Raw genomic sequence first — 14,894 nt, 5'->3', positions numbered from 1 at the left:
TTAATGTCATTCTATTTATAGAATAAAAATCGAAGAAGGCGGCGAGGTGTACCTTTTGCATTGTAAAGGTATATTTTTCAGAAAATAAATAAAGTCAGTGCGTATGATTTTATAAAGTTATAAAGAGTTTATCTAAATTAATATATGTTCCGGGGACTACGGTTAGCTATGGGGCGAGTTGATCCTGATTCGCCCGAGGTTTTCCGAGAAGTGATAGCCTATAAACCGGCAATCGGCAATCCTCGGCTGATTCCGCTACGCTCCTTATTGCCGAGTGCGCGAGACAACAGAGTAGTTCCGAGTGTAAAAACCGGAAGTATATATGTTTTGTTGTCAAACATCAATGACGTACAACTCTGAGTTTTGGTTTTTTCGCTGAATCAGTAAGAGTGGAATAGCATATAAACAATTATGATATGTGTGAAACTTATAACAGTGTTGTGTATATCACATGATCATTGTCATCACGTCTAAATTTAGCTATGGTTCTATTTCCGTGATATATATAACTTTGGGGAATAAATCCTTTGATCACTGTGGAAGATTTGTTTGGTAGATAAAATGGCATCGCCGGTGTACTGGGACGAAGAATCAGTTGTCAGTAGTTCATTAGAATCGTTGGAAATTCCTCATTTTGAACCAGATTCCGAGGATGACCAACATATTCAACATGTTCTAAGGGAGATCGAAACCCTCGACCCTCTTACAGAAGTAATGCAAAGTCTCAGGGACCCTTACTATGAGTATGATTCAGATGATATTGAAGATATTGAACTTCCTGCCCCAGAACCAGTGGATCTCTTGCAATCATTTGGAACAGTTAATGTTACAGCCGAGTGTGAAATATGTCTGTCAAGAGATAGTCCGGTACGTAATCGTTCCTGCTGCCAAATACCCGTATGTGATGACTGTATGCAGACTTATTTTGTATCTCAACTTGAAAGTGGCATAAAGAGAATGCAGTGTATTTCAATGTGTCCCAAGTTTGCTCACGTAGATGAAATTATGTGTCGATTACCTGTAGATTTGAAAGATAAATACTACAAATATCTAGTTGATGCCAATAATGACCCTCATGTCAAAACATGTCCAAAATGTAGCTTTGTACAGCGCATCTCAAGAGAAGAGTTGGATGCTTATAAAAAGAAGAGGAGGAAGAAGAAACGGGGTATTCTTGTAGTATGTCAAGACTGCGCATTAGAATGGTGCTTCATTTGTCACGCTCCCTGGCACCGTGAAGGCGTCACATGTAAAGAGTTTAAAAAAGGCGACAAACTAGTCCGAAACTGGGCCAAAGAATTCCATTTTGGAAGTAAAAATGCTGAGAGATGTCCCAAATGTAAGGTAGTGTATGTTTCAATTTTAGTGTGAAAAAGTATTCAATGCACAGATATATATGCAATATGCTAAAGTTTTAAAAGATAATGTATATAAACAAGATTTTTTTTTGACATACATATATAGCCCGTCATTTATCTAATAAATTATTTTCCTTGATATCGTTGATGTTCGTTATATAGCTAATGATCAATATTTGGTGATAAATCTTTAAATTGCCTTTATGTTAGGTGTATATACAGAGGACAGCTGGCTGTGACCACATGACCTGCAGCCACTGCGACACCCATTTCTGTTACAAATGTGGGGAGAAGTACGTAGAGGTCACGTTTATTGGGAATCACTATGAGAGGTTCAGCCCTTTTGGATGCAAGTACAACCTACACCCAGACAAACCCGTGCTACGGAAGATGATCCGAGGATCAGCGCTTGGTATTCAGAAACACATACAGATCATATTTTGTTCTATATAAAAATTTTCATGGATAACGATTCATGTCTAAACTGATACACAAATATATATATACTGTGGAATCATAAGATTCTGTGATGGCTCAATTTTTGTGGAATTCGTGGGTACCTCTTATCCACGAATTAACATCCTTCACGAAAAAATAAATTAAGGCAATAAATTTATATTTTCTTTTGTAGGTATATGAGAATACACGAAATAACGTCCCCATGAACCTGTAAAATTTAAGCAATCCACGAAAATTGGCCCCCACAAATTAAAATGATTCCACAGTACATGTGTATTATCTTTATACTTTGATAACATATCAAACATTACTCAACAGAATAATACAGGTTTTAAAAAAATTTAATCATACATGTATTTTGAAAAAAGGTACCCATTCTCAAGGATCGATTCGCTACATATACCTGAGAAGTGAAATACCCAGTGACTCAATCAGAATGTTTAAAATGTTAATATGTGTAATCATATTGATCGCAATCTCTTAAACCTACACTGATAATTCTGATGTTACTTTTACAGGGGCTAAAATTTTGGGAGGAATCATTCTTGGAGGGCTTGCCATTGGGGGAGCAGCCATTTTTGTGGCAGTGAGTCCCATTGTTGTCCCAGCATACTTTGGGTTCAGGATAAGAAAGAAAAGACGTTTGAAAAGAAAGACAAGGAAGGCACATGCATTTAGTGTTGTGTACATGGATGTCGGCAATGGACCACCCCAATGTACGTTTAAAAGGCTGATTTAAGTTTTATTGGCTCACCTGAGCTGAAAGCTCAAGTGAGCTATTCTGATCACATTTTGTTTGTCGTCCGTCTGTCCGTCTGTCTGTAAACTTTTTACATTTTGAACTTCTTCTCTAAAACCGCTTGGCCAATGTCAACCAAATTTGGCACAAAGCATCATACATGTTAACTCTACCGATTTTCACGGAAGTCTACCGCTTTTTGACCCCATTTCCCACCTACCGCTTTTAATTGAAAATCTACCGATTTTTCAAAAATTCAATTTTGCCTCGCTTGAGTAGCCATTTTGGAAGCCATTCTAGCTATAAAATCTCGCTAGTTCTATAGATATCGCGTGACTTGAGTCGGGAACATTTAGATGTTTTTAGGTCACCTGAGTCACTCAGGTGACCTATTGCAATTGGTCTTCATCCGTCGTCGTGCGTCTGTGCGTCGTGCGTCGTGCGTTAACAATTTTACATTTTTAACTTCTTCTTGAAAACTACCAAGCCAATCGTTACCATTTTTGGTGTGAAGCATCTCTATGGTAAGAAGAATCTAAATTGTGAAATTCATGGTTCTACCACCCCTGGGGTGCCACGGGCGGGGCCAAATATGCAAAAAAAGCCAAATTTTCAAAAATCTTCTTCTCTACTCCCACGCATGTGAGGAAAAAACTGGTTGCATGGTTATGTTGTCCATGAAGCCCTCTACCAAAATTGTGAAATTTATGGCCCCTGGGTCAGGGGTTCTGGCTCTAGGGTGGGGCCAATGTGGCCAAATAGTAAAAATGTATTAAATCTTAGAAAATCTTCTTCTCTTCTATCATATATATTTGTCAAAAACTAAATGCATTATAATGATGTCCATGAAGCCCTCAACCTAAATTGTGAAATTCATGACCCCTTGGTCAGGGGTTCAGGCTCTAGGGTGGGGCCAATATGGCCATTTAGTACAAATGTATTAAATCTTAGAAAATCTTCTTCTCTACTCCCATATATATTTGTTAAAAACTAAATGCATGATTATGATGTCCATGAGGCCCTCTATCAAAATTGTGAAATTCATGACCCCTGGGTCAGGGGTTCAGGCTCTAGGGTGGGGCCAATATGGCCAAATAGTAAAAATGTATTAAATCTTAGAAAATCTTCTTCTCTACTCCTATATATATTTGTCAAAAACTAAATGCATTGTTTTGATGTCCATGAAACCCTCTACCAAAATTTTGAAATTCATGACCCCTTTGTTAGGTGTTCAAGCTTTTATAGGGTGGGGCCAATATGGCCATATAGTAAAAATGTATTAAACCTTAAAAAATCTTTTCTACTCCCACACATGTGGGCAAAAAACTGAATACATGGTTATCATATCCACAATCTCCTTTACCTAAATTGTGAAATTCATGGCCCCTGGGTCAGGGGTTCAGGACATGAAGGGGGGGGGGGCAATATAGCAATATAGTGTTAATACATATAATGTTTAAAAATTTTCTTCTCTATTCTCACACATCTGTATAAAAAAACTGACTAATAATTATGTTTACCAGGAAGTCCTCTACTGAAATTTTAATTTTCATGTCCCCCTCAAGGATGGGTTTTGACTCTAGGGCAGGGCCAAAATGGATGTATAGATGTTAATGCATATAATGCTAAAAAATTATTTTATTTACTCCCACACACCTGAAAGGAAAACTGAATTCATGATTTTGTAGACCAGATCTTTTAGTTTTTCACCAAAATAATAGGTTTCACAGTTCTTTTTGAAATGTGGTCGTCATTACAAATTTATATTTTTTTTACTCCAGTATGAAACCTAATTAATTAGATGCATATATGAGACTCCATGACAAGTTTGTGTATGGGATATATGCTACTCAGGTGACCGTTAAGGCCAATTGGCCTCTTGTTTACATAGCGATAATAAGGCCTAAAAAAAAATGTTGTGTGTTTCGGGTAACCCGACCTAACCTACAAAAATGGCCCGATCCTACTATTTTTAGATGTCTGATTTTATCGGATTGTGAATTTTATCTTATTTCCAACAAGAAATACGTTTTTAAATATGAAACAAACAAACATTCTTGGGATTCATATGATAAAATAAAAAAAAATCCCTACCTACCTAACCTAATTTTTTCATCAGTGTTTCCCTAAACACACAATTTTTTTTTTTAGGCCTAATGTGGGTTTCAAGCATGCATTTGACAATGAGTGGTGAACACTTCTTATTGATTACATTAGTTAGGCCTAACAAAATAAAAAGTTTGTTTCCGCTTTCATGCTGAAAAACATTAGGGTTGGTCGGTCGGAATTTTTTTTTATTTTTTCAATATTTTTTTTCCCTTTAATATTGCAGTATCCATACATGCCGGTTAGATACTAACACTGCTGAATGGTATAAAATGAGAAATACTTTTATATCATTCCTGACTATTAAGATGGTCTTAAGAAAACACAAAAATGATATTATATATCAGATACTTCCTCTGCCAACGATGAGAGCATTATTAAAATCTACAACACATGGAAACATACAGCCATTTTGAAACAAAACGTTTGAGTTACACTGATTTGAGAAGAGTAACTGCTTCAAGCGTTTTTGTGACCAAAAATTTTGACTAATTTTTTTTTCCAAATCGGATAAAAACGAAAATTAATGATTTTCCATCAAAAATCCTTAAAAAAAGTTTTGAGTCGGGGGGTTAAAGCTAGGGTCGGTCGGGAAAGCGGAAACAAACAATTTTTTTTCTTAGGCCTTACAAAAATGTCATCGACATCACCGATATTATTCAAAGTTTTAACGCTGACTGGCTGAAAGTATTTGACTTTCTTCATAAATAAAAAAAAAGGGGAACAGTATGTGTTTTGTATGTTTTGTCATACCGATTTCTCAATAAGCCATGGGGGGAAAAACAACATTGAAAAACACAGAGAAACACGGGGACTCATACAAGCGCAGATTTCAACATTCAACTTTGAAAACTATGTTTAACAAAGACTCAGGTGGAATGGAAGACAAAGTTTGCTAAGCTGAGGTAATGTTCGTTGAATATCTCGTAGAACATAATCTTCCATTCGCAGCTGCAGATCATTTAATAAAGATTTCTAAGTGTATGTATAGTGACATCCCCAAAAAACAGTCATGTGGAAGAATGAAATCAACCATGATTGTGAAAAACTGCCCGGATCCAACATACAGAGATCCAGTTGTTAGTCATTGTAGGAAATATAAATTTTCTACACCAATGAACACAAATAGATCTTTCTTTGCATGTGATAATAGTCTTATTGTTTCATTTACAGTATTGCATTCCTTCATATTCCTTATTGTAGCCATTAGCTTCACATGAAAATTGAAACCGCCGCACGCAATGCTTCCGCTTTTGAGTTCAAAATCTACCTATTTTTCATCACTGGAGGTTATCATGTATGCAAAGCATCCTTATGGAAATGCAAATATAAATTGCAGAAATGAAAGACCAATCTTTATTCAAAGTGGAGAAAACCTCGTAAATTGTAGAAAAAAGGGGGGTGCATTTATAAAAATCTGTATTTTGGAATTTATTGACGATTGTTGATTTCCAAGTTGGTAAAATGGGTAGGCAAAGCCGAGTGGACATTTTACGGGTTTGTGGACCTATCACAGGGCGAAAAACCATCTTTAAGCAAGTCCTTAAAGGTGGCTTAAAGGTGACTTAAAGGAGCTTAAAGGCTATACAACCTTTAAGCCGCCTTTAAGTCACCTTTAAGCAAGTGCTTATAGGTCCTTAATGTCCAAACTTCTTTAAGCCACCTTTAAGCTACCTTTAAGCATCTTTAAGTGGCATTTACGCTCTCTTTACACTGCCTTTACACTGTCTTTAAGTGGCCTTTAAGTCAATATTGAACAAGCTGAACAATAAAAACATATATTAAATGCAAAAGCTCTTTTATAGAGATGGGAGGGGGTCATCCGACTCATCCGAGTGATAATATAATTTCCAAGGAAGGGGGGGGGGGGGGGGTTCCAGGCGGTTTTAATCGTCGCTCCATTAAACACAGATCGCTATCATCAGCACCGCTCCGATGGACACAGATTGCCGTTATAAAATTCTTTATAATTTTTTGGGGGTTTCAAAATTATTGTAGGGATTAGCGCAGTCTCTGTATCTTAATATGTGCATAAAATAATTAAAGTATGTTTGTTTCCTATTATAAATTAATCGGTGAAAAAAAAATCTCTCTCTCTCTCTCTCTCTCTCAGTTCATCCGGTTATTAAACAAAATAAAGATAATTAACCAAAAATGCATGATTTAATTTGATAATTGGTTTAAGGTTTGTATTTTTTTTTTCAATTTTCATTATTTCTAACTCTAGATCTGCTGGATACATGTTAAAGATGAAAAGACTCTCAACTGCCTTTGTTATATCGGGCAGGATATTACTGCTTTGTTTGTCTAGACATAGTTTTGTTCGTTTGTGTATATCTAATTTGAGTCTATTGTTTGTCCAACTTAAGAAAACCCCTGGAACTAACACAGAATATACAAGATATACACAACAGTTGTGTCGTGTGCCCAGGTGCATGTTTGTGTATATCTAATTAAAGTCTATTGTTTGTCCAACTTAAGAAAACCCTTGGAACTAACACAGAATATACAAGATATACACAACAGGTGTGTCGTGTGCTCAGGTGCACTTCAGGGTTTCTAAAGGCGTTGAATCTTAGTATGTACGAGTATACGATAAGTCTACTGAATAAAAGTTAAGTTACATTTGTAATTCATTTTCAAAGTATTATTTCCTAGCTCTGGGTTTCAAAGATGTTACGTCTACAAATTAACGATACATGTATGTAAGAGTAAAATCTTGAGGCTAATTAATTAATGTACCGGTGATCATAAATAGGGGTTGATTATTTAAATATATGTATAAGGGTAAATATGTCAAATATACCCGGACTGGCACATCATACAATTGTATGTACAAGTCATTTGCAATTGCCACATGCAGTAAATACGTCACCGGTAATTGGTAATTTTGTTTGGTATAGAAATAATAGTTTAAAAATCATGTACTTACAATTACATGTAAATATTTAAACATATTGGAACGGCGCCGCGATCATGAAAACCGGGAAATTGAACAAATACCCTAATAGTATCAATGCATTTAATAAAAGAAATGATTTCATTTTCTTTCTTACATTTTTATAGCTATAAATTAGATGATCGTATCTAAGGTGGCTTAAAGATAGTCTTTAAGCTGCCTTTAAGCCATCTTTACGCTTTCTTTAAGCCACCTTTAAGCAACACATATAGCTTAAAGGTGGCTTAAAGATCGTCTTTAAGCTACCTTTAAACACCTTTAAGCTATCTTTAAGGAGGACTTAAAGATGGTCATTCATCCTGTGTATTTAAGAAGAAACTAAATAAATAATTCATGTTTAATTCCATACTTCTAAAATGAGGCAGCCATGACGTATGATGAACGGGTCGATCTGATCTGATCGATTCGCATACGAAGGGAATCTTTGAAACATGTAAAATATGTTGGTGCCGATTTTGTGAAGTAAATCGATCAGATATTTTACATGTTTCAAAGATTCCCTTCGATCGATTCGCATACGAAGGGAATCTTTGAAACATGTAAAATATGTTGGTGCCGATTTTGTGAAGTAAATTGAGGTTAAAGCAATATGAGCTGCAATTTTCATGTTGAAAATTTTTTTTGAAGAAAATGTTATTTTTACTGAAATGACACAAATTATCATGGTTTTAAAATTTCTGTTAGTTCTGTTTTTGTGGGAAAAGCTATTAAGAAGCCTTAATTGGAGCAAAATTGAATTATTGTTGTCCTGTACAAAAATTGATCTGCTATATACATGTATTCCTTATAAGTGAAATCTTTCTCCTGACAAAAATTAATGATTTTTTCAAATCTTATTTATAATAAATGTTTAAGTTACAAGCAGACTTATCATATTAGCAGGTCTTTTCAGCAAAATAAAATTCTAAAAAATACAGCTCATATTGCTTTAAATATTTCAATGCATTGACAGTTTTCACATATGATGGTGGTGTTAGCTTGTTTTGATTTTTGTTTTGTTTTCATTATTTATGCTTTGTAACCTGGGAACTATTTCTTGCATTTTGTAATTTTTACATATCAAATCAAAGAGAGATTTCGGTAAATCAGACAGTTGACTGTTTTTACCTGCACAAATTACGGTAAGCAAAATCTGATGTAGTAACAAAGAACTAAAATACAATCGGTAATTTGGTATGATCTTTTGCATAATGGTTAATTAATGCAATGTGTTTTGTTGAGATGCTCAGCATTTTCTCAACTTTATTCACTGTCAGTTTAAATAGAGTTTAATATCGCTGACAGAAATATGTAGGTATATGTATGATTCATTTGGAAAAATAGTTTGTGCTCTTTATTTGTTATAGTGCATATGTTTCTTATGTTTAATTGTTTACAATTTCTATTTACTATCCATATTTGAGCGTTAAGCTTCGAATTATAAGCAAGATACAGAGCTTTGCTCACAATTCTATGTTTATACACAGATCTGAGGCCATTTTGTTTGGTTTTCATTTTAAATGCTGAATAGGAAATACCAAATTAAAAATCCTAAGCTGAATGTAATAAACTCATGTGAACAAAAAAATGACTCAAACCTAGCAGAATTGTGAGCTCTGTATCTTGCTTATAATTCTACGATTGAAGCTGAAATTTTGGTTGATCATTAGAAATGTCTCGCTAAACGTTAAATACTTGTCCAAAAAAAAATTGAATGATGACATGCTGTAACTACTCTCTGGGGCCCCCTCTTTTTACAATGAATAATATGAAATCTACATCAATTTTTGGTAGTTTTTCAGACATGAGTAAATAAAAACGACACGGTTAAAACAGTGTCCATAGTTCTGACACATTTCTGTTACGGGGATAAAGGCATTATTGCTATTCCTAAGAAAATATTACAGCGGAAAATTATCCTGGTTTGTAGCCGTTTGTGATTTTTTAAAAAAGATGAAAATTATGGGTGGGCCTTAGTAAAATAGAGTGATATGCCTGTGAATACATTGATTTTTATAGCTCTTTAACATGACATGACAACATTTTTCATTCAAGTGTATTCATCAATCAAGTGTGAGTAAGGTTATAAAAGTCACATGAGTTTACGCCAGGTAAACAACAGTCGTTTAATTATAATTGGGAAGACAAATTATATATTGTAGTTTAATTAATATTCAAGGGTATCAATTTTCGTGGATAAAGTGAAAATCATGGTTTAAAGGATACATAAATTCGTGGCCAATGACCCTATCAATGCAAATTGTTAGTAGAAATTGCACTTTATTTGAATGTTTTTAATTTGAGAAATTGAGCGCATTGTGAGGTACAATTTACTTCCTCACATCTATAGGAATTTTTAAAAATAAAATACAATAACTATTATAATATATATTTTAAAAAAAACAATAACTAGTAAGTAGTTGAGGAAGAAAATGTGCCTTTATGCTGTCATATATTTTGATCGCTTTATAAAGTGGGGGAGGGGGGGGGTGCAGAACGAAAATATGGGGAATTTGAATTTAAGTTAACAGTGTACCCCTACTAAATGTTTAGTTTTATATCTTGTGTAGGATTTTCTTATTCTCTGTAAAAATAGCATTCCATAAAGGTACAATGTCAAAGATTACATGATTGTATGCAAAAAAAGTGTAAAATTGGAATACTTTACAATATTTATTTTTTGTTATTCTACTGAGGGGCCATATGGCACAATATCTTAAATTTGAACGTTCATTTAAAGTCATTGTTGCTCAGGTTAGCAATGTGGCTCCATGGGCCTCTTGTTGTTGTGTTCTATAAGTTGTCATTGTACAGTACTATCCTGTGCACAGTGTACAGTGTTTGCTTGATTAACATGAGGGCCTGGGATCTGATTAGTCAAGGAAGAAAGAAAGTACTCTCATGAGAAGATAAGTGATGATAAGTGACTAAGCAGGGGTGTTTCAACGGCTGAAACAGGAAGAAATACTCCTTATATGTTACATTTGTGTTTTTATTTTAGATAGTTTGATTGTTACTTAAGTACATACAGTCACGTATATTTATCACAACAAGGGTGTTCAATACAATGCCTGGTACATTTTGTAAGTTGTACATGTACATTAGTTGCTTGTGAAAAACCCAACATTTTGTGTTTCTGAATCATTGATGTACTTTTTTACAATTTATTTTTCTTCCATCGCAAGGGCTAACTTTAGAGCTCTTGATTTCATTTCCACTTCATTTTTCATAATTGGCCGGTTCAACTGTTAGTTAGTCTGTCAGTCTACAGACCATATGCATTCCAATCAATATTTTGAGGGCACTTTGCCCAACACACATCAAATTTTGAGGGAATGGTGACAAGAAATGATTGACCCTAATTAAACGCAAGTCAGAAGGTCAAATGTTGCCAATTTACAATTGAAATTGCATGTACTTAATTTGAAAATTTCCTCAGAAGCAATAAGGGAAAGGAGGTATATTTCAAAGTTTGTTCAAGAGTAAAAGTATTTTTAATATACATGTATACAATTCAAATGTAATATACTAATATATGACAATTTATTAGTTTGAGAAGAAGAAGAAATTAAAAAAGTTTTTTTTTTTTTGGGGGGGGGGGTGTAAAGAACCTAGCTTTAATTTCTCCTCTTGTTTTCCTCCACAGTGACTTTTCTTGATGAAACTGGAAACCCTCTTCCATTGACTGCTCGTCCAAAGACTCCTCCTCTTCCAATGGCTGATAGAAGCGAATCATCATCAAATGAAGAAGATAAAGAAGAGGATGATGAGGAACTGGAAGATGAAGAGGTTACAGAAATAAGGAATGTGGAGGCGATCATCCATAAACCAGATGATGAGGCCACTAAGTCTTCCACCATGGTGGAAGTTAAGGAAGAAACCCAGGTGTGTGTCAGTGTGAGGAATAAGGACACTCAGGTCACCTCAGCTGACCTTGAAATGCAGGAAAGTGGGTTGGTGGTGCTTCATGTCAGGACCACACGTAAATCTCTAGAGCTAGAGAAGCAGCCACAGGAGACAGAGGCGAAAGAATTCACTGTCAAAGAAAATGAGGATTCAATCAGTGACAAGGGCTGCTTTATTAAAATTCTTAAAAAATTGCCCTCGGTGTGGGAAAAGGAGAAAGATGGAGAGAAAAACCAGAAGCTTGAGAGTTTGGAAGACACAAAAGGTGTCAAGGGATTGGTCACCCCTACAAGTGACCATGGCGAGGGTGACCTTTTGACCCCAAGTGAGACAGGGGACTACTTGAAGCAATTACATGATGAGAATGAGCTAAAGGATCCCTACTGGGGTCTTGTGTCGACCTCAGATGAGATAACTTATCTGTGATACATTGTTTGCCTCCCTTTGTTTGTTTGAATTAAGTAGACTTAGACCAGTTATTCCCCTTTAACAATGCTCATGAAGGATTTCTCTTTATGCATGTTTTGTTATGAAATATCACCATTTCAGACGTGTTTTAAGCAAATTCAGTTGCTTGTGCATACATGAAGTATGAGACTTGGGGCATTCCATTGAAAATTTTGTGTACATGTGTTCTATGCATTTTCCAGTGTATTTGAGGATGTACCAGTACCTGTATTTTGTGTCAACAAATTAAAGCCTACATGTACTGTCTCAGACCACAGGTATAAAGCTTGCTTGATAATGTTTGACCTTATACTTAGTACAATATATGCTATATGGTCAAATATAGTACAAGTTTGACCACTGTATAATGTATGTATAAGTAGTTGTAGTTTGACTAAATTGAGATTTCACTCACTTTAATTTGAAAAAAAAAATGCAACTGCAGTTCAACCAGGAAGTAGAGAGAATCAATTTGGTTTCAAGCTGATGTAATGAAGACAGGTCTTGGATTTTTGCTTTTGTAAAATCAACATGAAATGCTATTTTCAAATTTTAAGAAGCATTTTTTAAAATTAAACCCATGTTCTGCATTTGCGTAACATTGGTGATTGAAAGACCAGCATTTTGTAAATTGATATATTTTCATATTGTTTTCACTTGAGATAAACCAATGTGCATTTTAGGACACAGACATGTTCATCAAGACTATTCTTGACCTCCAAGGTTAACTTGAGTTTATGATCAAATTCGCATCAAGCAAGCTTAATGCAAGTGTCTCAAAGATTTCAAAGGGTAAAACTTGTGTGCGTTATTATTGTTTTCTGTCACACAATGATGACTGACAAACCATTACATTATCTGCATACTTTTTAATTATCATAAATTGTGTTTTCAATACTCAAAGTATGACTTGGCACATATTGATGTGCTCATAGTTGATAATTATGTACAAAACACTGTATATGGTATGCACATGGCCATGTCTTGAGTATCTTTGTAAAAGAAATCCACCTGATACTTATTACTAGTGTCCATCTAGGTTGTCAGAGGTCCCCTGTGTGTTGGAACTGTGAACCCCATTCTTAAACTAATTACCAGTTCTGTAAAGAAGGGTTGGTAAGTCTACAGTGACATTTGTAATTATTCTACATCAGATCAAAGACTGGAGTATTGTACTGGACAGTCAGAACACATCTCTTTTCAGTTTAGGTACAGTTTATCAAAATGTTTAAGAGTTGTTGAAATGACTGTATGGTGTTTTAGGCTGCAGATTGGAAAGTACAGTCCCTATATCAAAGACTACATGTACTGTTAAATGTTTTGTATCTTCAGTGGCTCCACCTCCCCAGTATTGCATGGATAAGCATACAGTGATTGCTTAATGCTTTTGTGGTTGCTTGATGTGCAGTGTTGCTTAGTGTTGCATTTTATGTTTCTATCATAAGATTTTAAAATAACTAAATGGTACATGTGCTGGTAGATGAATATATGACAGCAAGTCCTTGTTATGATAAGTCCCTTTTTAAATCTTTGCTACAGTATAATTCCAATACATGTATATTTCAACATGGTTAGTGCTTTTACATGTATTACACATCAGCTGTATATTTGTAAACTGCTATTTATATCCGGCAATATTTACATTCAAATGTTGATGTTGTGTCACACACAGAACAGCTTTAAGCAACACCTCCTCATCTCCTCACATTGTACTTTACACTTGTAAGATTGCTTTTCTTTTTAAAAAAGAATGTTGTTTTTTAGACCAACTGAACGGTCGTTGTTGTTGAGTAACTGTTGACTCGTGTTTTATCTTAGTTCTTTAACTGTGTTCACAACAGATGTGTTGTTGTTTTCTTTGTCTTGTGTTTTATTTTATTATACGATCATGCATGGTTCTCTATAATGCATTTACATTTGATCATGTTGATTATCTTAATTAATTAACTACATGCAGCTCTAGTAAATGAATTATGAAGATGCAACATGAAGATGTAACCGCTGAGTGTCACAGCTCTTGAGAATCCTAAGCCAAACTACCTGTATGCTCATCATCAATTTCATTCAGTATTTTCAGCTTAATATCACTTTACATGGATTTCATTTTATAAAGCAGTTTTCAACTCGACAAGAGTTTTTGGTGTTAATTTCGCAAAATTATATATCACGCGCACCAAACCTAAAATTCCATGTAATGTACATGAATAATGTAGTACTACATTGATTTCATGAGATATTTTCTCGTGTTATTTATTATATCATCGTATTGTTCTTTTTGATGTATAATATATAAATATGCGTTAAGTCATTCACGTGAAATTACACGTGATGCTCACTGGTTCATGATGTCTTTCATCCTGTTATTACAGCAAAAACTTTTCTGAAACATTTCTTTAAGCAGATTATCAAACTTGGTGTAAAGTATGGATGCAGTTTAAGTACGTGCTTTTAGCTTTGTATGATTCACAGTTGTAATCAGGCTTAGTGACTATGTTGTATGTTCATCACTATTTAAGGCTGTATATAGTTAAATCTTGACAACCAACAAGTTAGTGTATTATACCTATGTAAACAATCAATGCCACTGATTACTAGCATGTCAAGTTTTCTCTCGACAAGAAGAGAGTGTCCATCGAATGAGTCTTGTAATCAAACTGTGTCAAATGGTGTTATTGTGTCTTCTACGCCACCGTATTTATTAAAGTCTTTCGTACACAGCTTCAGATTTTTCATTTTCATATTTCTGTAGGGTTTGATTGTCGGAGCTGATTTCCAGTTTGTCTTTGTTTAAAAGGCTCAACCTTTAGGGTATAAATTGGAGTAAACCTTCTGCTTCCAACTAAGCATTAAAGTTAAGAGGATGTGATTTAATTTAGAATAATCAGTTTTTGCGTCAAATGAGGATTAGAAAGAAAAGAAAAACGCAGTAAATGTATATTAT

At 34.7% G+C, this 14,894-nt stretch overlaps 1 protein-coding gene across 1 annotated transcript; it reads left to right on the top strand.

Annotated features, from left to right (window-relative positions):
• Window positions 1-278: 278 nt before the first annotated feature.
• LOC128175966 (uncharacterized) lies at window positions 279-14,671 on the top strand. Its single transcript, XM_052841907.1, has 4 exons — window positions 279-1,344; window positions 1,569-1,770; window positions 2,336-2,533; window positions 11,247-14,671. The coding sequence occupies exons 1-4, from the start codon at window positions 562-564 to the stop codon at window positions 11,930-11,932; spliced, it is 1,869 nt and encodes a 622-aa protein (XP_052697867.1). The 5' UTR covers window positions 279-561; the 3' UTR covers window positions 11,933-14,671.
• The last annotated feature ends 223 nt before the right edge of the window (window positions 14,672-14,894 follow it).

Source organism: Crassostrea angulata, chromosome 1, assembly GCF_025612915.1.
Source record: "Crassostrea angulata isolate pt1a10 chromosome 1, ASM2561291v2, whole genome shotgun sequence".
NCBI classification, from domain to species: domain Eukaryota; kingdom Metazoa; phylum Mollusca; class Bivalvia; order Ostreida; family Ostreidae; genus Magallana; species Magallana angulata.
Note: the sequence above shows the minus strand (reverse complement) of the source record. Positions and strands in the feature narration are given on the sequence as shown.